The sequence below is a fragment of the Moschus berezovskii genome, chromosome 6 (assembly GCF_049115385.1).
Source record: "Moschus berezovskii isolate FMDL1 chromosome 6, NW_MosBer_1.0, whole genome shotgun sequence".
NCBI lineage: Eukaryota > Metazoa > Chordata > Mammalia > Artiodactyla > Moschidae > Moschus > Moschus berezovskii.
In genome coordinates, this window is record NC_142465.1 from 79,476,646 (window position 1) to 79,503,982 (window position 27,337).

Genomic DNA, 27,337 nt, shown 5'->3' on the forward strand with positions numbered 1-27,337 from the left:
TACATCTGCAATGTTTGAGTCAATATGTTAACATCTTGTGACCCCTTTGTTACAGCAGGTCAGCATCCACATCCTAACCAATACAAAACCATCCCTAGGCTTCATCCCTCCTCTAGGCTTTGAGTCTTCTCATCCTTTCAGAACTCTGCCTCTCTGTACAGCCTCTGTGAGTTGACCATTGCTTAGATCGCCTGTGGCTTTGACACTGACTTCACCCAGGATCCCATGTCTGAGCCCTCACCTCTCCAGGGGATCCCAACACTGTGGCCTGTGAATCAATGACCTCTTCAGGCTTCTAAGACTCAGTTCCCAGACTGGCCCAGCCCAGCTCTTTTATTAGACAAAATTAAGGACCACCCCTCCACCCCCACACCCATCCCTCAGCCTTCCTGTTTACTTTCACACTTCACTGGTGAGATAGACAGACAGGAATGAGAGGATGACAACCATAGGACCAAATCAAGGGGGTAAGAAGATTTGGGACTCACTTCTAATAGGTATGGGCATTGTTTTGGGGATGATGGGAAAATTCTGGAATTATGTAGTGGTGATGTTTGTACACACAGTGAATATACTAAAAGCTACTTTTCAATGGTGAATTGTATGTTATGTGACTGATATCTCAATTCTTTTAAATGCTATTTTTTAGAAAGCTGTGGAGATGGTAGGGAAAGAGTTTCAGAGAGTACATCCTGAAACGGGACAAGAAAGGGGTAATGGAGAGTCAGGTAGAGAGAGGACAGGGTAGAGGGGAGGAAGCCGTGACCAGCTGTCTTCCTGCAGAAATCAAAGTGACAAGTGACAGGGGTCATGCGTGGAGCTGCTGGTTCCTGGCGGTGAAGCCTATCTGGGGGCCCTGGAGGAGATCCCGGCACAGTGGAGGAGGTGGTCGAGGCCTCCAAGATCCTTTCTTATGGCTCTAGGATTGCTTATCCACAAAAAGATCTGCTGATACTCGCAGCCCATCAGGTGAATCTCAAGAGCAGTTTGCAGAATGAATTTAAGAAAACCAGGTTTGGGACTTGCCTGGGGGTCCAGTGGTTAAGACTCTGCACTTCCTCTGCCAGAGCCACAGGTTTGATCCTGCGTGCCACATGGCACAACGGAAAAATAAAAGTAAAAAATGCAAAGGCCAGTCTTAAAGGGTTACATGCTACATGATTCCACTTTTAAAATATTCACAAAATGCCACAATTCTAGGAATGGAGAACAGATCAGTGGTTGCCCAGAGTTAGGGAAGGCCCAGAAAGAGGTGACCCCAAAGGATCAGCACAGGGAATTCCTTCGTGGGGACAAAACACTCTGTATATCAGTTGTCATGATGGTTAAATGAATCTGCACATGTGATACAATGTGGTAGGACCATCCCAAAGACACAAAAATGAAAGCACGCAAAAACTGGGAAAATTTGAGCACAGTCTATATTCTAGTTAGTTGTATTCTGAGAGTGACTGTAGTTACATAAAAGATCACCACTGCAGGGAAACTGGGTGAAGGGTACACAGGACCTCTCTGTAGCATTGTACAACTGTGTGATTTTGTCTGTGAGTCTATACTTATTAATAGTTTTTTAGTCTCTGATTCAAGAGTTGAATTGTGGAGGTAAGGATCGTAGGATAAAAGAAGGGGAGGCGAGGCCAGCTTTGTGACCTTGGGACATGAATGAATGAATCCTCTAAGTCTGCTTTCTTATCCACGCACAGGAATGATGAGAACGGCAGACAACTCAGGAAGGTTTTGAAAGAGGAAAGGAGGTAATGACGACACGGTGAGCCCAGAAAACACCACTTCCTGTTGACTGAGCACCTACTGTTCGCCAAGCCCAGTCCCTGCCTTGTCGCACGCATCCTCTCAGTGACTCTGCAGGCAACTCACTCTTTCTATGAGCAAGGACACCAAGTCACAGCAAAACCTGGGGTCGCCTAAAAGGTCTGCATGATGGCAAATTCTCTCCCCACTCACGGAAGATGCAGAGTCGTGGATGCAGCCAAATGGGGTCCAGAGGCTCTGTGACGAAAGAGTTCAGGCAGCTTTCCCCCTGAGGTGGGGCTGTTCCAGGAGTGAGTTAACACTGGGTGCCCGTCGCAGTGGGTGCCCATGGGCCCGGTCAGACCCGGCTCCCAGTGCCCGCTAGGGACTCTGGCAGCTGGGCTCACTTCATAGGCCAAGTGGTATTTGACATTGTGACATATCTCAAGCTAACAGGGAGCAACTGTGGAAGAAAATTACATTTTTAGACTATTCAAGGATTTAAAGATTTCTCTTCCTCTAAGGAAATGGCATAGTCCAGAAAACAGGCCAAAACAAGAGGCAGGGAGACCAGCCCAGTTTCCCCACTTGAGGGGCAAGTCTAAACTTTATTTTCCCTTGTGACTCAGGGATAATAAATGTCGTCATCAGAGGGCTGAGGTAGCTTACACAACAATGTATGTGAAAGTACTTTGCAGATTGTAAAGGGTTCAGGTGCTGCTGTGTTTTTCCATAAGGGTTCTGCTTTTTAACGATTTATTTAAAATTTTTAAAATCATCATATTTACCATTTTAGCCATTTTTATAATTTTAATTTATTCACTTATTTGACTATTCACTTGGCTGGGTTCTCCTTGCTTTGATGTGCATGCTTAGTCCCATCTGACTCTTTGTGACCCCATGGACTGTAGCCTGCCGGGCTCCTCTGTCCATGGGATTTTCCAGGCCAGAACACTGGAGTGGGCTGCATTCCTTGCTTGGGGCGGGCTTTCTCTGGCTGTGGCGCGGGGCTTACTTTGTTACGATGCTCGGACTTCTCACTGCGATGGCTTCTCTTGTTGCAGAGCACAGGCTCTAGACACGTGTGACTCACGTACTCTAGAGCACAGGCTCAGTAGTTGTGGCACCCGGGCTTAGTGGCTCCCCAGTATGTGGAATCTTCTTGGACAAGGGAATGAACCTGAATCCCCTGCATTAGCAGGAGGAGTCTTGTCTGCACCACCAGGGAAGTCCTAGTTTAGCCATTGCTAAGTGTAGAGTTCAGCGGTGTTAAGGACGTCCACACTGTCATGCAGTTAGCATCACCCTCCATTCACAGAATGTTTTACATCAAAAGTGAAACCCTGTCCCCATTAAACACTGACACCCCACTCTCCCTCCCTTCCACGCCTGACAGGCACCTCTGAATCCTTGGTCTTTGTGAATTTGACTCCTCTTGGGACCTTATTTGAGTAGAGTCATCATACAGTGTTTGTCCTTTTGTGACAAATTTTTTTTTCCTTTTGACTGTGGTAAAAGGGCGTGCTAAATCCTCACCTTGATTTGAGTCCGCAGCCCTCTTGGTGGCTGTACTGTGAGCTGGTGTTTATCGAGTCCAGAAATGTCTAGTGTCCATTCTGCGTTCTCATCAGAGGACCTTTATGATAACCTGCCCATCACTTAAATGGATGTTTAACTGAGTTCTTCTCATTGTGGTTTTGCTTGGCTGTCAAACTAGTCATGCTAGTGAAAGAGAGAAAAGTTTATTGGGGGAAAAAATGACAGAAAAAGAACTTTAAACTAGGAGTAGTATTTGCAAGTGGCAAATCTCAAACTTGGTTGGAATCTTGGCTGCTCCTGACTTGCTGGAAGAAATCCCCTGCTTCACCCTTCCCCTCTTATTTGCAAAATCAGATCAGACTCCTGGCCTAAGTTCCAGGGTGATTGTAAGACCGAACTGTAGTGTGTGGTCCTCGTGGGTAACACCCATCACTCCTCTATGCCTCCATCTAAGGCTGGGGGAGGTGACCACGACGACACAGGGACATTTCCTGGGATGAAGCAGCCCAGATAGAAGGTCAGGTAGGCCTCCATGGTGAGGGGGAATCCAGCCCCACTGCCGTTCCTTCTGCTTGGGGCAAAGCAGAAAAGTCCACCAGCAGTCCAGCTGCATGACTCTCGGGCTCTGGGACCTTTTCTTCTCCGTTTCTTTATCTGAGAAATGGAGCCGACACTTCTAGAGCTAATGTGAGAGTAAAACAGGCAAGGTGTGGACGGTGCCTGCACAGTGTGGCACACGTTCAGCCCGCCATACACCTTGGCTCTTTGCTGAATATCCAAACAGGAAAGAAGACTGGCTTTCTGTTGTAGACTTTTCTGAGTTGCCAGGTCACTAGCCCTCCTCCATTTGGAAAAAAGAGGTCTGTTGTCAAGTGCAAATAAGTCAGGGAACAAAGAGCAACGTGCTCTCAGCCCTTTGCACGAACTTGGCATCCATTCAGATGGCCCTGACCACCAAGACTTGGCCTCCTCAGGCGAGTTGCCTGAGGGCACTAGCGTCTGAAGATATTGTCGCTGTCAGCAGGGTCCAATCCAGAGGGACTTGATCAAAAAGGTGGGGTTGAGGTGTAGACAGAGTGGCTGAGGGGTAGACTTGGGCCCCTCTAGCACGTACTCTGTGAGCAGAGCTGAGGACAGTGGACTCTGCAGGGAAGGATCCTGGAGGGCTTCTCAGAGGAGGTGATAACAGATTTGGGCTTTATAGGAAGTAAAATTTTTCTAGGTGGTAGGAGTAAATGTCCCTGGCAGAAGGAACTGCATGAGCAAATGCCTAGAACCCACATAGGTGTGGCCCTCAGGAGCAGCAGTATGACCAGTATGCAGTGAGCAGCTGGTATGTTCTAGGAGATTGTGCCAAGTGATTCTGGCCCAAAGGTGAATAAGGCAGGCAGGCTGGTGAGTGGGTGGAAAGGGTGGAAGGAGCCAGGAAGAAGTTCATAGAGTGGGGGAGTGATGGACCACCGGTTTCACAGTCAATTGGTGGCAGGTCTTCCATCATGAAGCCTGAGACAGGGTGGACCGTGCCCAGAAGGACCTGGATGTCAGGACTGGGCTTGTTTCTCTAAGAGCATCAGCAGGAGGGTGAGAAGAGCCCAGGGCGGGGCCTGGTGCGCAGGGTGTTTGTTTGACCGGAGTCACTCAGAGACAAGGGTTTCACTTTCCCTTTCAGTTCTTCAGGTATATGTGGGCCCAGAGGTTGTGTGTGGTTATTGCAGAGTCAAAACGCTGGTAGCTGCATTGCATAGCTGAGAACAACTGGATCTTGTTTACATTCAGCCAGAGAAGATTTCTGGGTAAGAGGCAGGGTAGGACCCTCCGCCCCCATCTGCCCGTCCTCAGGACGACAGTTTGATGATAGTCACTAACTGACAGAAGAAGGGAAAATGGAAGTTCAGAGAAATGAGGTTATGGCCGACATGGTGGATTAAGCAGGAGCAGAGCCTGGTTGTGGAGGCAGGTGCGTCTGATGGCTTCCTCCCACCCCCTGGGCCCCTAAACAGTGCAGGAGGGAGCCTGCTCAGATGGGCTCAGCTCAGGATGTGAACTTCTGAGACGTGAGTGGTGACCCCAGAAGGAAGGTGAGTGTTGGGAGTGCTCAGTCTGTTGGGAAATTTGGAGGAAGCAGAGGGGATGAAGGAGGGCAGGGGGATCAGAAACCTTCCTCCTTGTGGCCTGGACACCTTGAGGCTTCCCCCAGGGTGCTGTGCTGAGGCCGATGGGGCAAAGGATTTCTTTTGAGATATAAGGAATCCAGGTTTCATCACCTACCCTCTGACCCCTGCTTCCTAACTGCCTGCTCAGAGCCAGGCCCTGGGGGAAAACTGAGGCCTGGAGAAGGACAGGAGAGCAAATGGGGACATGCAGGGCACTGTCTTCCTGTGTTCAACAGGCCTCAGCTCAGGATGTAGGTGATGGGTGGCCCTGTGTAGGGAAGATGGCCCAGCAGACAACGTGAGAAGGGCTCACTGCACGATGCCCACATTAAGACCCTGGCTTGCCATCTTAAGATAAAAACCCAAACAGTAGACAGGTCAGTATAACAGGAGGGGCATGAGGTTAGATCTATATGTTTTACAGGCAGAAACAATCCTAGAAACTTTTGGTTTATTAAAACCACAGTATTCCTGTCACATACCCATGTCACTGGTCTTGGCCTCCTCTCTGCCCGTCAAGAGCTGTTTGACCCTGGGAAAGTCAGCTCCTCGGGAATCGTTTGCTCAGATCTCTTACTCAATTTTTAAAAACGGATTTCAGTCTTTTCATGTGGATTTTAGGCTGTGTGTTGGGGATGTTCACCTTTATGTACTGTAAATACTGCAATAAGTGTCTGCTGCTCTCTCATTGTATTCTGACCTGTTTTATGGTGTCCATGGCAATATTTAATTTTTAAGAGGTCAAATAAATCAGACTTTTCTTTATGGCTCTGGGATTTGTGTCTTGATGAGAAAGGTTTCCTCAAATCAACATTATTTTTAACATTTTTTTCCAGTACCTTTGTAGTTTTTTTCTTCCTGGTTTACATTTAGATCCCTTTTGGAGTCACTGATTGATTGATTAGAATCTTTTTGTTTCTTCCTCTTCCTCCTTCCCCTCCTCCTTCCTCCTTCCCTCCTTGGTATTTTCCTTCTTCTCTGTCTTCTTCTCATTCAAACAGAACATATTTAATGGGCACATTTCACAGTCACAGATGAACACACCCTTTTATGTGCCTTCAAAAGAGCGTTCATTGCAGTCAGGATATGACTCCTCCCTCTTCCCCCTGCAAACTTCTAGGCAGCAGTCAGGGAACAGAGAGCAAGAGGCTGGAGAGAGCTGGGCTGCACACCCAGACCTGGCCCAGATACCCTGTGGAGGAGAGGTTTTGGAATGTCGGGCTCAAGGTTCAGGCCAATATCAAATTTTAGATAAGACCCATATTTTCCCCCAGTTCTCTCTTCCTCTTTCTCCTCCTATAAAAATATGGCTGGAGTAAGGAGACATGAGGAAATACAGGTGTCTCCTGCCACCTGAAAGTACAGTGTTCCTACAAAAGCTTTCCTAAACCAAGATGGCGCAGGGAATAGACCATGTAGGTCTCACTACAGGGTGATCGTTTGGAAAGCAAGGGATGCCCATATATGGAAACACTCAGAAATCTGATAGTGCTATGTGTCAGAAAGGGCCTTTCATCAAGACAGACAAGGAAAACAAACAGAATTACTGCCCAGCAGGTAAAACAAGAGCTGTGCTGCGTCTTTGAGAAGCTGGTTGTTTCACGTCCCTGTAACGGATCCCACACCTTGTATTTTAGCCAGGCTGTGCCCAGGAGGGTGTGGGGAGCCCCAGGGGCCCTGGAGAGGAGGAGCAGCACAGAAGAGTCAAGGCCCTGCCTGGTGCTGGGAGCTAAAGAAACTCAATACAGATAGACCCACAGGCAGAAAAGGGCAAGATTCCAGGGGGCCCTAGAGAGGAAGTGGGAGAGACAGCAGGGGGAGGAGGATTTGAAGCTGGGCCTCCAAGGTCAGGTAACATTTCACCTGGAGAGGCAGGTGGGGAAATGTCTCACCACCTGCAGGGGGAGGGGCAGCCTGAGCGAAGGCCTGGAAGCTGCGGAGGAGGGCATCAGAGTCCAAAGAGCTGGGAGTCCTCAAGGTCCCTGGATCATGCTCTGAGAAAGCAGGAAGTTGAGGAAGACAGGAGTAGGAGCATCAGGAGGGCCTGGGTGCTGGGCTAAGGACTTTGAACTCGATCCTGCCATAACCGCTCCTTTCCCTGCCTAAGGATGATGCCCTGAAGTCACATGGAGGGAGGTGTTTGGTAGAATCTCTGTCTGCCCACGGGAAGAGAAGGGCTCTGTGTCCAGCCATGCAGTTGGGCAGGAATGGGCTTCTCTGTAGTCCTCCCTTTTCTCAGAAACAGCCCTTTGGGAAAGGGACCAATCAGAGGCTAACAGAGGAGGACGACCTGGATAGGAATCCAGCAGAGGGAGCACTGTCCAGCATCCACAGGCAGCTGAGGCCCCAGGCAAGGGTCAGGACCAGGACAAGAATGGGAGGGAAGGGCGGAAGGATGAGGTGGAGGGTCCACACGCATTTACAATTGTTTGGCATCATCCAGGATCAGCCCTTTCTGCCCACACCCTCCTCCTCTCTCTTCCTTGGCTCTTGGTCCTTGCTTTTCACAGTTTCAGTTGGCTTCCCTGGCTCTTAGTGTCCTGCAGCTTCGAGGCAGAGAAGGAGACAGAGGCCAGCCAGCTCTTCTCTCCCTCCTTCCCTTACAGCAGGAGCCCCCAGACCCCTCAGCTGTCTTCCCCTGTGTGTCCTTCAGCAGGACAGGGTCATACGGACACCCTTTGCCATAGAGCAGCCCAGAAAACGTAACCCTGATGTCCAGGCCCTGAGACGAGAGGCAGAAGGGTCCAGGGTGAAGCCAAGTGTCATTGGAGGAGGTAGAATTTCAGGAGAGCAGGTGGGGCTGAGGAGCATTCAAGGCCAAAGGAACACTGGCTGTTACGATCTAGACTGAGAACAAAGAGCGGCAGCTGGAAATGGAGCAGCCAGGGAATAAGCAGAGCAGGGGCGGCGTGGACAGAGAAAGGAAGCTGCTTGGAGGTGGGCCTGCCTGCGTGAATTCTCTCCCATCCACACAGTCAGTGCCTCCAGCCTCCACCACCAGGCATACTCCCTAGTGAACAAGGCGATGGTTACTCTTCCTGAAGGATAACCCTGGCTATTGCAGAGAGAAAGTGTAAGAAACAAAGATGCCAGGATGGGGGCTCAGGCAAGGGGATTTGGGGGAGGCGCTAAAGAAATAGGGCTGCTCTAAATTGGATGCTGCAGAGAGTAGGGGACAGGCAAGAATACTGGTTCAGGTTGCTGTTTTCTTCTCCAGGGGTTCTTCCTAACCCAGGGACTGAACCCACGTCTCTTGAGTCTTGCGTCTCCTGCATTATCACTAAAAGTGAAAGTCTCTCAGTCGTGTCCAACTCTTTGCGACCCCATGGACTGTAGCCTGCCAGGCTCCTCGGTCCATGGGACTTTCCAGGCAAGGATACTGGAGTGGGTTGCCATTCCCTTCTCTAGAGGATCTTCATGCTTTTTATCATTTATATCTCCCTTTCTGGCCACACTTTCTCTAAAGTCCTCTCCTTTAAATATTATTATGAATAATAATATTATTATTTTGGCCTTTCACAGACTCAACCTGGCCCAATGAAGCATATTTATAGTAATCATTATGTTTTTATTTATTATTATTGTTGTATGTGGGTGCCCCTTTTGAGTAGCAGAGATGCCGATCTGTGGAGCTCACCTCCCCTGCAAGGGGTCTTCCTTCCTTTGAGTGGATAGAAGGAAGTTCATGGGTGCAGATGTGGGTGGACAAGATGCTGCTGGACAGTGTGTCTGTTTACGGTCACAGTTCACACTGATTATTCTGGTTAACCCTGTTATCATTCCTACTTTTCTAGAGAAGTTGGTTTCATCAACACGAACGTGTCTCCTACACTGAGAGTTGTCACAGCACGAGTCAGGCTTACTTCCTGTTGGCACTTAATTCAACCACCTTCAATTATCTTTAAGGTGGTGGTACTAGAAACCACCCCACTTTGTGGGTTACTGACTGCTATAAAGTGACTGCGGCTGTCTTAGAGTTAAAACAACCCAAAGTCCTAAGTGCATATGGTTAAAATAGATCAATTTGTACAGAGGGTTCTGCTCATTCTTTCCCAAGGAAAAGCTATTTCTTTAGATAGTTAATCAATGTCTTTAAATGATATTACTACACTGGGAAGCAGAATAGTGTGAGAATGTGTGCTCAGGAGACAGGAACCTGGACTTGGATTCTCGCTCTAGCACTAGCTGTGTGCTTTGAGGAAATTGCTTCACTTCTCTGAGCTTCTGCTTCTTTTTTTACAGGGTCATTATGAGAACTAAAAGTGAGTGAATGCCTACCAAGCACTTGGAATGTTGCTTGGTGCAAAGAGAGAAGTCATCGACCACGATAGCTAATACATATTAGATATTGCATTTTTCTTTTTCATGATTTAAAATTTTTGTTATTATTTATTTCTTAATGGGAAAAAATAATGATTTCATGTGTTTGTATACTTTTTCTTATACCTTTGCCCACTTTCTCCTAATATGATTATATCACTAAATTTATACCCTCTATTAGAAAACCTTGTAATTGTAAGCTCTTTGTTTACTCCTTTATTTCTTAAGCCCTCAGCTGAAGCCAATATTTCTTGACTCCCTGCTTTGTAAAGTGAAATATTAATCCTCATCTTCCCTTCAGTGCTTCAGCTCCCAACCTGTAGCTGCTGCTGCTGCTGCTAAGTCACTTCAGTCGTGTCCGACTCTGTGCGACCCCATAGACGGAAGCCCATCAGGCTCCCCTGTCCCTGGGATTCTCCAGGCAAGAACACTGGAGTGGGTTGCCATTTCCTTCTCCAATGCATGAGAGTGAAAAGTGAAAGTGAAGTTGCTCAGTCGTGTCCGACTCTTAGACACCCCATGGACTGCAGCCCACCAGGCTCCTCCGTCCGTGGGATTCTCCAGGCAAGAGTACTGGAGTGGGGTGCCAATGCCTTCTCCGCAACTTGCAGCAGTGTGCCTTAATTTTTATATTGATTAACAAGTAGATTCATTTCTAAAGTTTAAATAGTCTTTTATCTTAAAAGATAAAAATCATAAAATAATGAATAGAAATGAAATAACAACTTTAACATTTTGAATCACTTATTTTTAGTTTTCTGAAAAGTTGGGTGAAGAGTGGAGGCTGCTGTGAATATGGGATGGGATGCAGGGTTGGTGAGCTTGTCCCCTGCTCTCCCCTCGGCCCCCCTCTCATCTTGCTCCCTCTCTGGGGCTCTGCCCAGCAGACCGTTCTTCTCTCCTGTGAACACACTCCCTGTTTCTCTCCCTCTACTGCGCTCCTCTTCATTCAGCTATCACTTCTCCATCCAGTGAGTCGTCAAACATTTGAAGACTCTGGTCTCCTATTGCCCCCATGCTTGATTTCATTAGCAGCAGAAGGAGAAGAGGCAGGCTATGGGTTCTTGAGCTCAGTGAGGAGGTTGGAATCCAGTCTACCAAGGGCAAGACTTCTGACCTTGGGCAAGTCGTGTTACATCTATGAGTCAGTTTCCTTATCTGTAAATACTGATACAATGTACATATCTCAAAGGTTAATGGAATGAAATACAAGTTATCATTGGTAAAGTTTTACAGCAATTAATAATGCAGAGCAATTATTTGGTTTTATTGCCTTTATAACTTCACAGATGACTGTCTCCTCTCTGATTATCCTCTCCTTGTGCCCCAACAGGAGATCAGGACTTTGAGTTGGCTTGGAGGGAGCTGGCGGGAGGATGAGTAACTTTCCTTAAGTAACAGCCAGCAGAGCACAGGAGACAGAGAAACATGCCAGGTTAAGTCCCCAGTGGCATTTGTGGACATCCCAGGGGAACCTGCCAGAGACCGCCCCCCAACTGCTCCTTGCAGCCACTGCTCACTATTGATGGAGTCCGCAGTCTGTTTTCTCTTCCCCAGGGGTGAAGCATCACCTCCTTCCAGTCTGACCCAGACAAGGAGCTGAAGGGAGATCTCTGAGACCCAGCAGCTGCCATCATGAGCTCAGAAGACCTTAGGGAAAGCTCAGGTAATCAGCTGCCTCGTCTGACTGGTTTCTACTTGTGATCCAGAATTGAGGGTGGTGTTGAGATTGTTGCTGAGCTGTGAAAGATACCGAGATTCTTGGCCTCTGGAGGAGAGGAATTCAATCTGGGGCCAGTGACAAGGCTTGATTGCTCAGAGCTTTAGTGTAATAAAGTTTTATTAAAGTATAAGAGAGATAGAGAAAGCTTCTGACATAGACATCAGAAGGGGGCAGAAAGAATGCCCCCCTGCTAGTCTTTAGCAAGAAGTTATATACATAATAGCAGGCTGCTAATTAGTAAAAGGAAATGTCTCAAAACTCATAGACTGGCACCAGGCCGCTCAGCTACATGTATTTTGAGATAACATTGGCACAACATTTATAGTCATCCCAGACCATAAAACTATTGACATGAATCTTGAAAAAAGGTAGGTTTCTAAGCAAATACATAGTTTCATTAACATAGCTTAAGAGAACATTTGCATTAGTAAAACAAACATACTGGTTTGTCAAGTCAGTTCTGAGTCTTAGGCGGAACTTGAAGAAAGACAAAGTCTAGGGTAAATACGCAGTTCATTAACATAGCTTAAGAAAATCATTTCCATGAGAAAAACGCATTGGGTCGCTCAAGTTTTGAGAAAAGTTAAGTTCAGGTGGAATCAGGTATCATCATGGCAACACAGAATTTTAAAAGAAATCTCATTTTAATTTTGTATAAAGAAGAAAAGAATCTGACACTTATAGTTTGTTTCCTCCTGCCACTTAAGAGAGAGAAAAAATGTCTGACACTTGCAGCCTATTTCCTCCGTTTGCGGGTGTCGGGCTGTTATGCCCTGAGTAGAATAATTGTTATACTGGTAGAATAAGACACTCGCAGCAATGCAAAAGCAAGAATGGGGTTTATTTCTAGCTCGAGCTAGGGCTCATGCCTCCTCCAGGACAGTGGAGTGCTGACAAGAGCCCCAAGCCCAGGTCACAGCGGTTTTTATAGTCTCAGATTACATAAGCACCTATTTTTGTTCAAAAGATCAAGCTGGCAGAGGCTCATTGGCCAGTTCATGCGCGCGCGGAAGCTCATTGGCCAGTTTATACTCGCGCGGGGTTTTCTCTGGGGGATTTCCCTTTTTCTTCTGATTGGCCCAATTTTGGCGCCAGCGGGATTTTTCTAGGGAGGAGTTTCTTAATTTTGGCGCCGGGGGGGATCTTCTTAGGGAGGAGTTTCTGTGAACTTAGCCTCCACCCTGTCTCCAGGAAATTGAAACTTAGGCCTAAGCAAGGTCTCAGGCCTATCCTGGCTACTCAGATATTAGGGCTCCTAACAGGGCGAGTGTATTCTCCTCAGTTCTGTCTCATCACAACAAAGATTTGGAGTGATGGACATTAAAGCCCCCTCAGCGTGTCACAGGTCTCGGGTCTTGGACAGACCATGTTATAGCTCTTAAACAAATCAGTGTTACAGCTCCGTGTTACAGCTCTATATTATTTAGAAAATAGCAGGAGAATCCATCCTCAAGGCGTGAGGGCATGCCGACCCAAAGATGCGAAGAGAAGAGAGTGGGAGAGTGCACCAGCGCGCGGAGGAGAGAGAGAGAGCCCTTTGGCTCCTCTTTTTGTATGTTTTTTCCTGCCCCTGGGCCTGCCCTATGTAAACTGGGCTAGCCAGGAGTGCTGTTTTTTCTACCTGAGGTCCTCAGTCCAGTCCTTGGACTTTCCTTTGTTCTATTTTCGCGGGCTTTTCCCGTCCTTGTCTTTCAGCCACCACCATTTTGGACTCCTGTTTCCTATTCTAACTACCTAACAGGGGCCTCTAGCCTTCCTGCCTGTTACCCTCTCATTCCTCCCTTTTCTTCTAGGAGAATTATGTTGCCTAGGGAAAGGGGCATCATTCCCATTCTGTAACTGCTTCTGAGCTGATAAGGGGCATCATCCCTAAATTGGTGAGGCAACATATTCTCCTAATCCTCATATTGAGGGTCTCTGATCCAGGGGCCTGAAGTAGTAGTTGGAAGAAGATGCCACAGTCGCAGGAGTTTGAGCACAACCATTGGTAACTCAAAAGCCTTCATGTGGCTAGAAACAAATCCAGCTACATAGTTATAGATGCAGGGAGAAAACAGCAAAAACAGAACAATCAGAATTATCGTAATTAGGAGAGTTTAAAGTTAGAAATTGAGAACAAGCATGATCAGGTGTTTCATTTTCCTTCTCAGGAAGGAAAATGGCAGCATTTAAGTTTCCACAGACTTTAAACTTAGTTACTGGTCCTTCTAACAACAATGACTGATATTTAAGAAGCCGACTGTCTACCATCCAAATATTAACCTTAGAGTTTAAGATTCCGCTCACATCATGAGAAGTCAGTACAGTAAGATTTCACCCATTAATAATTTTAAGAGCTTCACACCCTAATACAGCAGTTTCAGAAATTACTCTTAGATAGTGTGGCCACCCACGTGCCACTACATCTAACTCTCTGCTCAGGTATCCTATAGGCTGCTGGTGAGGCCTTTGGGGTTGTGTCAAAACTCCCAAGGCCATACCTTTTCTTTCAGTGACAAATTAAATTCTGACACTGTGGGCAAACTCATAGCGGGAGCTTGCAGGAGAGCAGTCTGAAGAGCCATAAAAGCCTTAAAGTATATGGAGACCAAACCAGTTTGTTGGTTTGGGCTAGTTGAGTTTCAGTTATAAGTTTATATAAAGGCCAGGCAAGTTCCCCATAACCTGGAATCCAAAGGCGACAGTAAGTAGCCTGTGATTCCGAAAAGTCCTCTCAATTGTCTTAAAGTCATAGGTAGGGGATGATTTAAAAATATTTGGCTCATTCAGGAATTTCAGACAACAGAGTATAAGGATTAGGCACCACAGGGTGTAAAGGAACTACAGCCTCATTTATTATTCGTCAATCTTGAACTAGTCTCCATTTGTCATTTGACTTCTTTTCACCCAAAATAGGAGTGTTGCATGGACTGTTACAGGGAATTAATAGCCCCGGTCCTTTAAATTCTCAATGATGGGTTTTAACCATTCCTTAACCGTGGGTTTTAGTGGATACTGCTTTCGATGTGGAAATAAGTGTCGGTCTTCAAGCTTGACAACTACAGGAATAGCATTTTGTGCTTGACCCACAGTTTTTCCATCAGCCCACACTCTAGGATTTACATTTTGTTCAATTAATGGGAGAGAATGGGAGGGCTCCATATTCATGAAAACAGAGGCATGGACCTTGCTCAGTATATTCCTCCCCCAAAATGGTGAGGGAGAATCTGGCATGATCAGAAACTTGTGTGAAAATATCACAGAGTCCAAGTTACAGCTTAGAGGATGACAGAAATAATAACGTTTGGCCAATCCATACAGCCCCAATATGGAAGCGGATCAGGAAGAAAGTGGGCCGGGGGCTTCAGTAAACACAGAATAAGCTGCCCTGGTGTCCAAAAGGAAATCGACAGATTGGGCCCCCACAGTTATCAATGCCTGGGGTTCCTCAGGTGTAATTAGGATAGGAGCTTGTGTGGAGACCCCTGGTCACCTTCAGTCCTGATTGTCTTGAGAGTCTGACCCCTGGGACCTATACCTCTGTAGGCATTCTCTCCTCCATTGTGTTCCTTGCAGACCGGACATGGAGCCTGTGGTGGCTCAGATGCCTGAGGGCAATCCTGATTGAGGTGCCCCTCCTTTCCACAGTAACAGCAAGCCATCCCTTTTCACCTAGGTCCCTCCTGGTATTTTTCTCAAGCTGTTAAAGAACAGTTCTGACAGCTATTACAAGGGCTTCCACCTGTTCCTCGGTCTTTCTCTGCCTTTCCTTTTCCTCATATTCCCTGCCGTAAGACTGTCTGAGCCAGTTGCAACAGATTATCTAAAGACTGGTTTGGTCCATGCATCTGTTTTAGTAGCTTAGGGTGGATATCTGGAGCCAACTGAGTGAGAACTCGATCCTTCAAGATCACTCTTCCCTCTTCACTTTCAGCATCAGTCTCAGTGAATCTGCAAAGGGCTTCCTCAGTCTATCTAGGAATTTACCAGGAGCTTCCTTCTCTTCCTGTTCTATGTTTGCCAATTTGGAATAGTTTAAAGGCTTAGCACGCACTCGCCTGAGTCCTTCAAGAACACATCTGACAAAATGACTCTGATCCCATCTTCCTTTAGCCATGATATAATCCCAATCTGGTTCTATAGTTGGGACCACCTAATTCCCAGTGGGGAGGGCAGCTCTCTCATCCTCCCTCTTCCCTACTGATTCACTACCAAGCCATTTATCTCCATAGGCAACAGCTTTCCCAAAAACTTGAGTTTTTGAGTCAGGAGTTAGCATCTGTCCCAGGATATACATCACATCTTTCCAAGTAAGGTCTTAAAGCAGAGTAGTCTTAAAGCTTCAAGTTTCATACCCAAATTGATACCCTTAGGACATAAATCTGGCATGTCTCATAGAGAGCAAAAGGGCAACACATACGCTACTTCTATCCATTTCCCTCGTTTTCTACAGAACCTATTCATTGTAAAACAGTATTATAATTAAAAGACCCTCCAACCAGCCACCATTCACCATCCTCCAATGGATACCATAGCCATGCAGTATCTCATAGGAAGATCAGGGGTGTCTTCTTTAAGCTCTGGGGTTCAAATCTATCCCAGTTTTTCAAAGGAGTAAGGCTGGAATTGTTAGCTCCCATCTCTAAGAGAGAAATAAGTGACCAGTACCATCTTTCTACCGGAGGCATCCCTTCCTGCTCTAGATGGGGATGGAGACATGTCTTCCACCTAAGCTTCCTTTCCTGGCCAGAGTCAACCTGTTTCTTACTGATGCAGGTATGCCACTACCATCCCTCCCTGTTCTACCACTGAGGCGGGGTAGAGATGCATCAGGGGTAGACCTGATGGCATCCCAGACTAATACCCAGTTCTTCACCATTAAGGCCTCTGCTTGCCTCTGATGCAATCAGAGTAACCTTCTGGAATGCCTCCCAAGCTAAGAGCGCTAGGGGAAACAGTCATCTTCTGAGTGCCGGTGGACAGCCCTGAGTATATTCCTGAACACAAAACCAGTAAATCATAAAGGACTGAACATAAAATCTAGATATTCCTTCCAAGCATCACCACACCAACATAAGTGATAGCAGAAGGGATGGTTAAGGACTGGCAGTGAGAAAAAAGTGATTTTGTCCTTGAGTTATTAGGGCCAATCCTTCCAGTTCATTCTCACTGTTTCCACAGAAAGAATATCTAAGGAGTTGGGACAAAAGCCACTGGAGAACCTCCTCTGGTCCGCTAAAAGCTAGTGTTACCAAAGGAAGAAGCCCACTATACTTCCTATCTGAGTAACCTTTAACCCAAGAGTTGCTCTTGGAGCTAGAGCTCCATCTAGCTTCCAAACTTTTGACTCCTAGCAAGGCTAGGCACTTCCTGACTACCAATCCAAGTTGGCAAACTAAGTAACAGTACACAGTAACAGCATAGATCACGAGTCGCTTGAAAGTCTGTGATCCTGCAGATTAGGTTAGTAGCTCTAACTCCCAGGAAGTTATGAAATGGTCAAAGAGACTGGAAAGTTTGATGGAGAAAGGAGAATTCGGTCCACACACTTTGTCCATCTCTGGCCATTCCCCTGGAGGAGACATTGGGTGCCTCTTGACTTTAGCAGGTCGGTATAATTCCCCAGTGGGGTTTCTGCCATAAGCCATGTGAAGTCACCTCAGAACCACAGATTAGGACACAGCTCTTGCTTCACACATGTGTATCTCTTTCAATCAATCACACACACAAGCACACCATAGAGTTATTAAAGTACAGCAGAAAATGTGTTCACTAGGAGAACAAAGAACTAGAGCTCCAAGCATCCTTACCTTGTCCTGAAGAATCCTGGATGAGCCCCCAAGATGAAAAGTTGCTGAGCCATGAAAGACGCCAGGATTCATGGCCTCCGGAGGAGAGGAATTCAATCCAGGGCCAGTGACAAGGCTTGATCGCTCAGAGCTTTAGTGTAATAAAGTTTTATTAACGTATAAAAGAGATAGAGAAAAGCTTCTGACAAAGACATCAGAAGGGGGCAGAAGGAGTACTGCACTGCTGGTCTTTAGCAGGAAGTTATATACATACTAGCAGACTGCTAATTAGTAAAATAAACTGTCTCAAAACTCATAGACTGGCACCAGCCACAACATGTATTTTGAGATATCATTGGCACAAGGTGAGTCATCCCAGGCCATAAAACTATTGACATGAATCTTGAAGAAAGGCAGGTTTCCAAGCAAATATATAGTCTCATTAACATAGTTTAAGAGAACATTTGCATGAGTAAAACATGCAAATGCAAAAACGAGCTTGTTGAGTAAAGCATACTGGTTTCTCAAGTCGGTTCTGAGTCTTAGGTGGAACTGACTTGAAGAAAGACAGTCTAGGGTAAATACTGAAAGGTTGTTGCTGACTCATGAAAAGACGCCGGAATTCTTGGCCTCCAGAGGAGAAGAATTCAATCCGGGTCCAGTGACAAAGCTTGATCGCTCAGAGCTTTTGTGTAGTAAAGTTTTATTAAAGTATAAAGAAGATAAAGAAAGCTTCTGACATAGGCATCAGAAGGGGACAGAAAGAGTACCCCCGGCTAGTCTTCAGCTGGATGTTATATAGTCACTAGCAGTCTGTTAATGAAAGAAAGGAATATCTTAAAACTCAGAATGGCACCAGGCTCCTCATCCATAAAACGTATTTTGGGATAATCTTGGCACCAGATGATTCATCCCGGGCCATAAAACAATTGATTTGAATCTTGTAGAAGGGCAGATTACCATACAAATAGTTTCGTTTACATAGATTAGGGGAACAATGTCTGAGTATAACATAATGGTTTGTCAGGTAGATTCTGAGCCATTAGGCAGAACCGACTTGAAGACAGAGTTTGAGGTAAATGCATAGTACATTAACATATCTTAAGGCAAACATTTCGATAAGAAAAATGCATTGGTTAACTCAAGGTTTGAGAACAGTTAACTTCAGGTGACTTCCCTGGTGGCTCAGAGGTTAACGTGTCTGCCTCCAATGCGGGAGACCTGGGTTCGATCCCTGGGTTGGGAAGATTCCCTGGAGAAGGAAACGGTAACTCACTACAGTATTCTTGCCTTGATAATCCCATGGATGGAGAAGCCTGCTTAGGCTACAGTCCAAGGGGTCGCAAAGAGTCGGACAAGACTGAGCGACGGAACGGAACTTCAGGTGAAACCAGGTGTCATTATGGCAACACAGTATTTTAAAAGAAACTTCCTTTTAAATTTATATAGAGAAGAAAAAATTATGGCTAGTTTGTTTCCTCCTGCCGCTTAAGAGAGATAAAAATGTCTGGCACTGCAGGCTATTTCCTCCGTTTGGAGACCCCTGGCTTTCCTGCCTGTTACCCTCTCAATACATAGTTCATTAACATAGCTTAAGAAAACCATTTCCATGCAAAAAATAATGCATTGGTTCTCTCAAGGTTTGAGAAAAGTTAAGTTCAGGTGGAACCGGGTGTCCTCATGGCAACACAGAATTTTAAAAGAAACCTTTTAATTTTGTATCAGATCAGTTCAGTTCAGTTCAGTCCAGTCGCTCAGTCGTGTCTGACTCTTTGTGACCCCATGAATCACAGCACGCCAGGCCTCCCTGTCCATCACCAACTCCCGGAGTTCACTCAAACTCATGTCCATCCAGTCGGTGATGCCATCCAGCCATCTCATTCTCTGTCGTCCCCTTCTCCTCCTGCCCCTAATCCTTCCCAGCATCAGAGTCTTTTCCAGTGAGTCAACTCGTCGCATGAGGTGGCCAAAGTATTGGAGTTTCAGCTTTAGCATCAGTCCTTCCAATGAACACCCAGGATTGATCTCCTTTAGAATGGACTGGTTGGATCTCCTTGCAGTCCAAGGGACTCTCAAGAGTCTTCTCCAGCTCCACAGTTCAAAAGCATCAATTCTTCAGCGATCAGCTTTCTTCACAGTCCAACTCTCACATCCCTACATGCCACTGGAAAAACCATAGCCTTGACTAGGCGGACCTTTGTTGGCAAAGTAATGTCTCTGCTTTTTAATATACTATCTATGTTGGTCGTAACTTTCCTTCCAAGGAGTAAGCATCTTTTAATTTCCTGGCTGCAATCAGCATCTGCAGTGATTTTGGAGCCCCCCAAAATAAAGTCTGACACTGTTTCCACTGTTTCCCTATCTATTTCCCATGAAGTGATGGGACCAGATGCCGTGATCTTTGTTTTCTGAATGTTGAGCTTCAAGCCAACCTCTTCACTCTCCTCTTTCACTTTCATCAAGAGGCTTTTGAGTTCCTCTTCACTTTCTGCCATAAGGGTGGTGTTATCTGCATATCTGAGGTTATTGATATTTCTCCCAGCAATCTTGATTCCAGCTTGTGCTTCTTCCAGCCCAGCGTTCCTCATGATGTACTCTGCATATAAGTTAAATAAGCAGGGTGACAATATACAGCCTTAACGTACTCCTTTTCCTATTTGGAACCAGTCTGTTGTTCCATGTCCAGTTCTAACTGTTGCTTCCTGACCTGCATACATGTTTCTCAAGAGGCAGGTCAGGTGGTCTGGTATTCCCATCTCTTTCAGAATTTTCCACAGTTTATTGTGATCCACACAGTCAAAGGCTTTGGCATAGTCAATGAAGCAGAAATAGATGCTCTTCTGGAACTCTCTTGCTTTCTCCATGATCCAGCGGATGTTGGCAATTTGATCTCTGGTGCCTCTGCCTTTTCTAAAACCTGCTTGAACATCTGGAATTTCATGGTTCACATATTGCTGAGGCCTGGCTTGGAGAATTTTGAGCATGACTTTACTAGCATGTGAGATGAGTGCAACTGTGCGGTAATCCGAGCATTCTTTGGCATTGCCTTTCTTTGGGATTGGAATGAAGACTGACCTTTTCCAGTCCTGTGGTCACTGCTGAGTTTTCCAAATTTGCTGGCATATTGAATGCAGCACTTTCACAGCATCGTCTTTCAGGATTTGAAATAGCTCTACTGGAATTCCATCTGACACTTGTAGTTTGTTTCCTCCTGCCACTTAAGAGAGAGATAAAAATGTCTGACTCTTACAACCTATTTCCTCCATTTGGGGGCCTCTAGCCTGGGGGCAGGAGGAGAAGGGGACCACAGAGAGGGAGATGGCTGGATGGCATCACCGACTCAATGGACATGAGTTTGAGTGAACTCCAGGAGTTGGTGATGGACAGGGAGGCCTGGCGTGCTGTGATTCATGGGGTCGCGGAGAGTCGGATACGACTGAGCGACTGAACTGAACTGAGCCTTCCTGTCTGTTACCCTGTCAGTGCCTCCAGCCTGAGTAACCTACAGAGGAATCAAGAACCAAGAAGGGGATGGATAAACATCCTCGAGTCCCATAGAGTCCAAAGGTTCTGTTCCCTCAGCCTCCTTCCCAGGTGTCTCCTCAGAGAGCCAAAGGCAAGGTACTTACTTCCTCTTCTCCAGCCCCATAAACCCAGCTAATGACTCAGAAGTGAGGCCAGGACAGCCCACAGGGAGGGGGGACAGCAGATGGAGTCCCCTAGGTGAGGCAGGATGTGGAGAGAGGGTCCCCCAGCATCTCTGGGCCTTCTCCTGCCCTCTCCCTTTTCCGATCCTCCTCCTGCTCCCAGACCCTGGGGCATCACCACAGAGGCTGCTTCCTCTGGTTCTCCCCCTGCCACCAGCCTAGTCGCTTTTCAAGGGTCAGTAGACTCCTAACTGAGCCCCAATTTGAGTTTTGCCACCTCCCACCTGTGTGACCTGGACTGCCTTACCTGAACTCACCTGTAAAATGAAAAGAACATTACCTTTTGTTGTTATGAGAATCAAATACAATGTGTGTCCATGGCCTGGGCTGTTCTGACAAAGGTTTGTATAGTCAAAGCTATGGTTTTTCCGGTAGCCATGTATGGATGTGAGCATTGAACCATAGAGCAGGCTTAGTCCTGAAGACTTGATGCTTTCAAACTGTGGTGTTGGAGAAACTCTTGAGAGTCCCTTGGACTGCAAGGAAATCAAACCAGTCAATCCTAAAAGAAATCAGTCATGAATATTCATTGGAAGGACCGATATTGAAGCTGAAGCTCCAATACTTTGTCCTGTGATGCAAAAGCTGACTCATTTTAAAAAGAGCCTGATGCTGGGAAAGTTTGCAGACAGAAGGAGAATGACAGAGGATGAGATGGTTTGATGGCATCACTGATTCCATGGATATGAATTTGAGCAAACTTCAGGAGATCGTGGAGGACGGAGGAGCCTGGCATGCTGCAGTACCTATGCAGTACATAGGGTTGAAAAGAGTCAGACAGGACCTATTGAGTAAACAACAAACTATAAGCGTGGCCTGAGCCACATATTAGTGCAGTGTTCTCCCTTCTACCTGAAATATGTTAGTTCCAGGTGGAAACCTCTCCCCCTCCTCCAGGATCCTCTTTCCTCCATGCTGTGTTCGGGCATCTGTTCAGTGCTCCCGTATATAAACACCTGTTCACCAGGTGTGACTACCTCAGGCAGTACTCAGTACTGGTTCTATTGATCTCAAGCACCCCTGCAGAGACCCAGGTGCTCAGTTATTTCTCCCACTCACTCCCACCCCAATCAGTCAATACATAGTTAGTGCTGTGGATTCCTTCCATGTGTGCCCTGGATTCCTTTCACTCTTAGTGAAGCAGAATAAATAAGAAAAATTAGCAGCTCTTTATGCTGCAGGAAAGAGAGGAAGATTTCTGGTATCTCTTCTTCAAATAAGGATACCAATCTTACTGGATTAGGGTCCCCCACTTGTTATCTCATTTCACTATAATTATCTCCTTAAAGGCCCTATCTTCTACTAGTCATGGGGGTGGGGAGTTCGAGCTTGAACTTATGAATTGGGTAAGTGGTGGACACGGTCCACCCATAACCCCAGGTGAATCCATCAGCAGGAACCCAGATGACTGCTACTCGGGAAGAGTAACCAGTTTATACTCCATACCATTTAGATTCTGTCCTTATTTCCTTTAATCTTATTTTTTTTCCATCTAGAGAGTGAAAACTTTTTTGAGGATATCATTCAGTGTTTCCAGGACACATTGAGCAGAGAACAGCTGGAACTTCTGCTCACTGAAGAGGAAGCCTGGGAGAGTTTTGTGGCTGAGGCTGATTTGTCCAGGTAACATGCACGAGTACAGCAGAAATGTCACCTATATCCCCCTGCACTAGGGTAGCTTCCTCCTGACAGGCACACCTCCTCCAGGCAGGACTATGGTTGGGGTCGAGGATGTTCCTTCTCAAGATTTCATGAGGAATGTTTCCTCCATGTCATTTTTTGGTAGTAAACAGTCTCAGGTTGAGAAGAGATGAAACGTGCAAAGAAGGGGGCAGGTTACATGGCCTTGCACAAGTTATTGTCTACTCTTGGCCTTATTTTTTCATTTGTTGAGTTTTATTGTGAGGACACTGAGATCACGCATGCAAAGTGCTTCCATAATGACTGACACAGAGTAGGTGTGCTGTGCGGTACTTACTTGCTTCAGTTGTGTCCGACTCTTTGCAACCCCATGGGCTATAGCCCACTGTAAGGTCAAAACGACCAATCCCGTGATGTTAAATAAAAGAACCCAGACGCCAAATAGATAATGTAACAGGCTTTAATGGCTAGTCGCCCCCGGGCGGGATTCCGGGACCTAACAGAGCGAGGTTGGGGAAGTCCACGCCAAACAAAGCCAAGAGCCAACTTATATAGCTTTAGGCAAGATTTGGAGTGGTGGTCCCTCATAGGTCAGTTAGCCAGGGGGCAAGACTGGGTCGGTGGCCCGATATGCTCAAGGTTGTGCTGACGCAGTGGAATAGTTCTTGCTGTTTCTGGGCAGAATGCTGTTTCTGGACAGGAGGTTAGGAGGGGGAGGTTAGGAGAGGGTTGATTTCTACCAGGAACCGATACATCAAGGACACTCCAGCAGTAGGGGAGGGAATGAGAGAATAGAGCACAATAGTCAGATTCTGGCGGGGCTTTTTCCCGCCGGCGGGAAAGGGAAGAGGAGAAGGAGAAGCCACCGGTGTCCGGCCTTACACCCACCAGGCTCCTTTGTCCATGGAATTCTCCAGGCAAGAATACTGGAGTGGGTTGCCATGCCCTCCTAACCCAGGTTTCCTGCATTGCAGACAGATTCTTTACTGTCTGAACTACCAGGGAAGTCCAAGAATACTGGAATGGGTAACCTATCCCTTCTCCAGGAGATCTTCCTGACCTGGGAATCAAACTGGGGTCTCCTGCATTGCAGGCAGATCCTTTACCAGCTGAGCTACCAGGGAAGCCCACAGAGTAGTGCTCAACGTTAACTTTTAAAATAAGTGTTTGGGAAGAGACAGGGGCCAAGGTCCTTTTTCCTTCTGATGAAAACCAGATGGAATCCTATTTAGGATAAGTCAGAAAATCCTGAAACCATCACTTCGTGTTCCTGAGGATTCTGACTAGAGTGCTTTCATTCACCATCTTAGGAACTGTACCAACCCCGCAGGATCCTGATAGCCCATAAGGCAGAAAGGCTGGAGAGGAACTGGGTGGAGCTGGTGGGATCCTGGTTCTAGCCCTGCCCAACTCTGGGACTCTGGGCTTATGTCTTGGAGCCCCAGATCTGTCCTGTGTCCAATGGGAATAGCAATTCAATTTGATGGATTGTGGTGATGGCCTCAGAGTGAACTGCAGAGTCAGAGGTGGGGAACCAAATGGAATCATCTCATCCAAAGGCCCAGGGAGGCCTGCACCAGGGTCAGACCCAGGGTCAGGGTGGAGCAGAGGGTCCAGGTTGAAGGACTAGTAGGCAGGCTTGGGCAGCAGGGCCAAGACTAGAGTGAGGAGAGTGGGCCCTGAGGACACAGAACTGAAGGGGCTGTGACTCTAACAAAGGTCCCAGGAGTTGGTGGGGGGCTGCATTTCTTCCCTCCCTGACAGGATCCCCTCATGCTGGGCTAGAGGGCCCTGGGTGACTGTGTCTGCACAGTCTGGGACCTGGCTTCTCACACCATCTGGGACCCTCTTCTAGTCCACATGGAGCCACCCTGAGAGTGGGAAGGCCGTGTGGCTCAGTGAGCCCTCCAGAGTCAAAATGAGTGGCTGTGATTGTGTCATTTGAGGGATTCTGAGGAGCCTCACGCATCCCCAACAAGAGGAAAACACTTCCTCCACCAGCTGTGCAAGTGCAGGTCTCTTCAGGTTCAGCCATTCAGATGGGTGTTTCCTCAAGTCTCTTGACTCTTTAGAGGTTCCATAAAGTTGCACACAGCCTTGGAGGGCAGGCAGTTGAAGCTGTCACAGATAAACTGTGAGTTAGACTGGTGACCCCTGAGAGGTCAGGGTGCTGGGTGATGTGTCAGGAGTCAAGGAGGTGGGCTGGAGAGTCCAAGAGAAACAGGATCACAGCACATCTCCTAGTTCTCTGTCAGTTGGGGCAATGGATAGACCCATTGACCTGAAGCTGGGAAGGCCAAGGTTATCAGGCTTGGGGGAGAGCAGATGCCAGGCAAAATGACCTTGAAGGGTCCTTATAGCTCTGAGTAATGTGTTTGAAAAAAATTCTATGTACACAGAGTTAGCCAATCTATAAATTGAAAGGGCACAGTTCCCAGGACTCTCCTTACATTTGACACCAATGGCAAGTTTGGGGGTTCCCAAAGCTACTCGAAGGTCTGAGAATTCCCTAGAGGGATACACAGAACTCACCGAAAGCTTCATGATCCCACTTACAGTTAATTACAAGGAAGGATAAAGGTTCCCATCAGCCACAGGGTAGAGTCTGGACGGGTTTCACACATGAAGCTGCCATTTTCATCAGGATGCATTACTGTCCTGGATTCAGTGTGTGGCAGGACACACGGGACATTGCCCACCAGGGACCCTCACCCTATTTAACAACAAGTTATCCTGACCTGTTTTCTCCAGCCCCCACCCAGAGGTCAGACTGATGCCCTAGAGTCCAGCTCCTCCAGAGGTCAGAACTGATACCATGTGACCCCATTATGACATTTTGTCAGACTGTCCAGTGTCTAAAGTCCCAGGCAGAGGAGGACGTTCCTGTCAGCCAGAATATTCTAGGAGCTTAAGGACCACTTCCTAGTACCAAGGGCAAAGCGCAGGTTGACTCCTCACTAGACACTGAGGCCCTTGAATGAAGATTTTCTCCTCCAATCCCACTTCTCTTTGTTTCTCTGTGGCGTTCCCACTCTAAAAACTCTTTGGAAGTGTTTTTGTTGACCTGCCCCTGAGGCATCTTTATCAAATACCTCTCTGGAGTTAAGCATATTCTAAGATGACCTTTGCTGATTTTTCCCATGACTGAATAAGTATATGGAGTGTCTACAACGTCCAGACATGTTTAATGTTGAAAAACATTTTACATTTGTAAAATTCTCTCCTTGTGATTTGTAATAAAATATCTGTGGTTTACGCAGAATAGCTCTTGTCAAACCTATCTGATGAACTCCCTTGATGTTCACTGTCACAGGGAAGAGGCAGATGCACTACGTGAATATCTGCTGGAGCTGAAAACAGACTTGGTAGAGGAGGACCAAGACGGGCCACAACAAGACCAGCTGGACAGGAAGAGGTTTTTGGAGGAATTTCCTCGGGTGAAACAAGAGCTGGAGGAGAGCATAGCAAAGCTCCACGCACTGGCAGCCAAGGTCGACAAGGTGCACAGGGACTGCACCATCTCCAGCATGGTGGCCAATTCTGCCGGCGCTGTGTCTGGCGTCCTGACCATGCTTGGCCTGGCTCTGGCACCCGTGACAGCTGGCATCAGTCTGGGACTCTCGGCCACTGGGTTAGGGCTGGGAGCGGCGGCTGCTGTGACCAGCGTGTCCACCAGCATTGTGGAACAAGTAAGCAGGTCATCAGCAGAAACCGAAGCCAGCCGCCTTGTGCCAATAGATATCAATGAAGAGGGGACGTTTGCAGAGATTTTACATAAGAGGACACCCCAGATCATTTCCTCTGCAAAGAACTTCATCCAAGCCTTGGAAGGCATTGGGAAAAATGTTTGTGCCATCAAGCTGGCCAAAGTCAACCCTCACTTAGCGTCCCAAGCTAAGCACTTCATGACTGCGGGAAAAGTCTCCGTCCGAAGCAGCAAGCAGGTGCAAAGAGCATTTAGAGGCACGGCTCTGGCAATGACCAAAAGCGCCCGGATCATGGGTGCAGCCACGGCAGGTGTTACCCTCCTGATGGATGTGGCCTGCCTGGTGAAAGAGGCAAAGCACTTGCACGAAGGGGCAAAGACAGAGTCAGCAGAAAGGATGAGGCAGCTGGCTGCGGAGCTGGAGAAGAAGTTGGAAGAGCTCACCCGGAACTATGAGAGTCTGTAGGAGGGCTGGACTTGGCCCCTACCAAGGCAGTGTAGGGAGCAGGGACATGTGCAGGGCCAAGAGAAGAAGGCACCTTGTTAGCGGGGAAGCAAGACAAAGAGGGGAAAACTGGGCTGGTCTCCCTGACTTGTTTTAGTCTATTGTCTGGACTATGCCATTTTCCCAAAGGAAGAGACATCCTTAAACCCTCTTGTATTCAAAACATGTCATTTTCTTCCCTAAATTCTCCCTCTTGGCTCAAGATGAGTCACAAAGCTTTAAGTACCACTGTTCAAAAAGTGTTTTTTTTAAAAAATACAGAGTAAGTGTCACCAATTTGTTCAAGTCTCTAGAGCTGTCTCCTCTGCATTTATTTTTAAAAACCTTAATAGGAAACCAACAACTTTTTATTTGCCCAACAATCACATGATCAGGGAGCCCAGTTCACGACACCAGCCCTGACCTCTTGCTCTGTCTCTCCAACTGTCCTTTGTTGGCATGTAGAGGGGGGAGGCTGTGACGTAGCATCACGTATGACCTCTCTTGCTCTGATTTCTGCATCCCTCCATGGTGCCTCTCTGAGCGT

General features: G+C 47.0%; 1 protein-coding gene across 1 annotated transcript; it reads left to right on the plus strand.

Annotated features, from left to right (window-relative positions):
* Window positions 1-1,945: 1,945 nt before the first annotated feature.
* Window positions 1,946-27,103, plus strand: LOC129536416 (apolipoprotein L2-like). Its single transcript, XM_088837191.1, has 4 exons — window positions 1,946-5,366; window positions 11,095-11,427; window positions 22,456-22,582; window positions 25,914-27,103. Exons 2-4 carry the CDS (start codon window positions 11,397-11,399, stop codon window positions 26,770-26,772), a joined length of 1,017 nt encoding a protein of 338 aa, XP_088693317.1. The 5' UTR covers window positions 1,946-5,366; window positions 11,095-11,396; the 3' UTR covers window positions 26,773-27,103.
* The last annotated feature ends 234 nt before the right edge of the window (window positions 27,104-27,337 follow it).

Bases quoted from the DNA above. Each gene is read 5' to 3' on its own strand.
- LOC129536416 (XM_088837191.1), top strand. From the start codon at position 11,397: ATGAGCTCAGAAGACCTTAGGGAAAGCTCAG. The intron at 11,428-22,455 runs GTAATCAGCTGC...TTTTCCATCTAG, and splicing joins AGACCTTAGGGAAAGCTCAG to AGAGTGAAAACTTTTTTGAG. The intron at 22,583-25,913 runs GTAACATGCACG...TCACTGTCACAG, and splicing joins GCTGAGGCTGATTTGTCCAG to GGAAGAGGCAGATGCACTAC.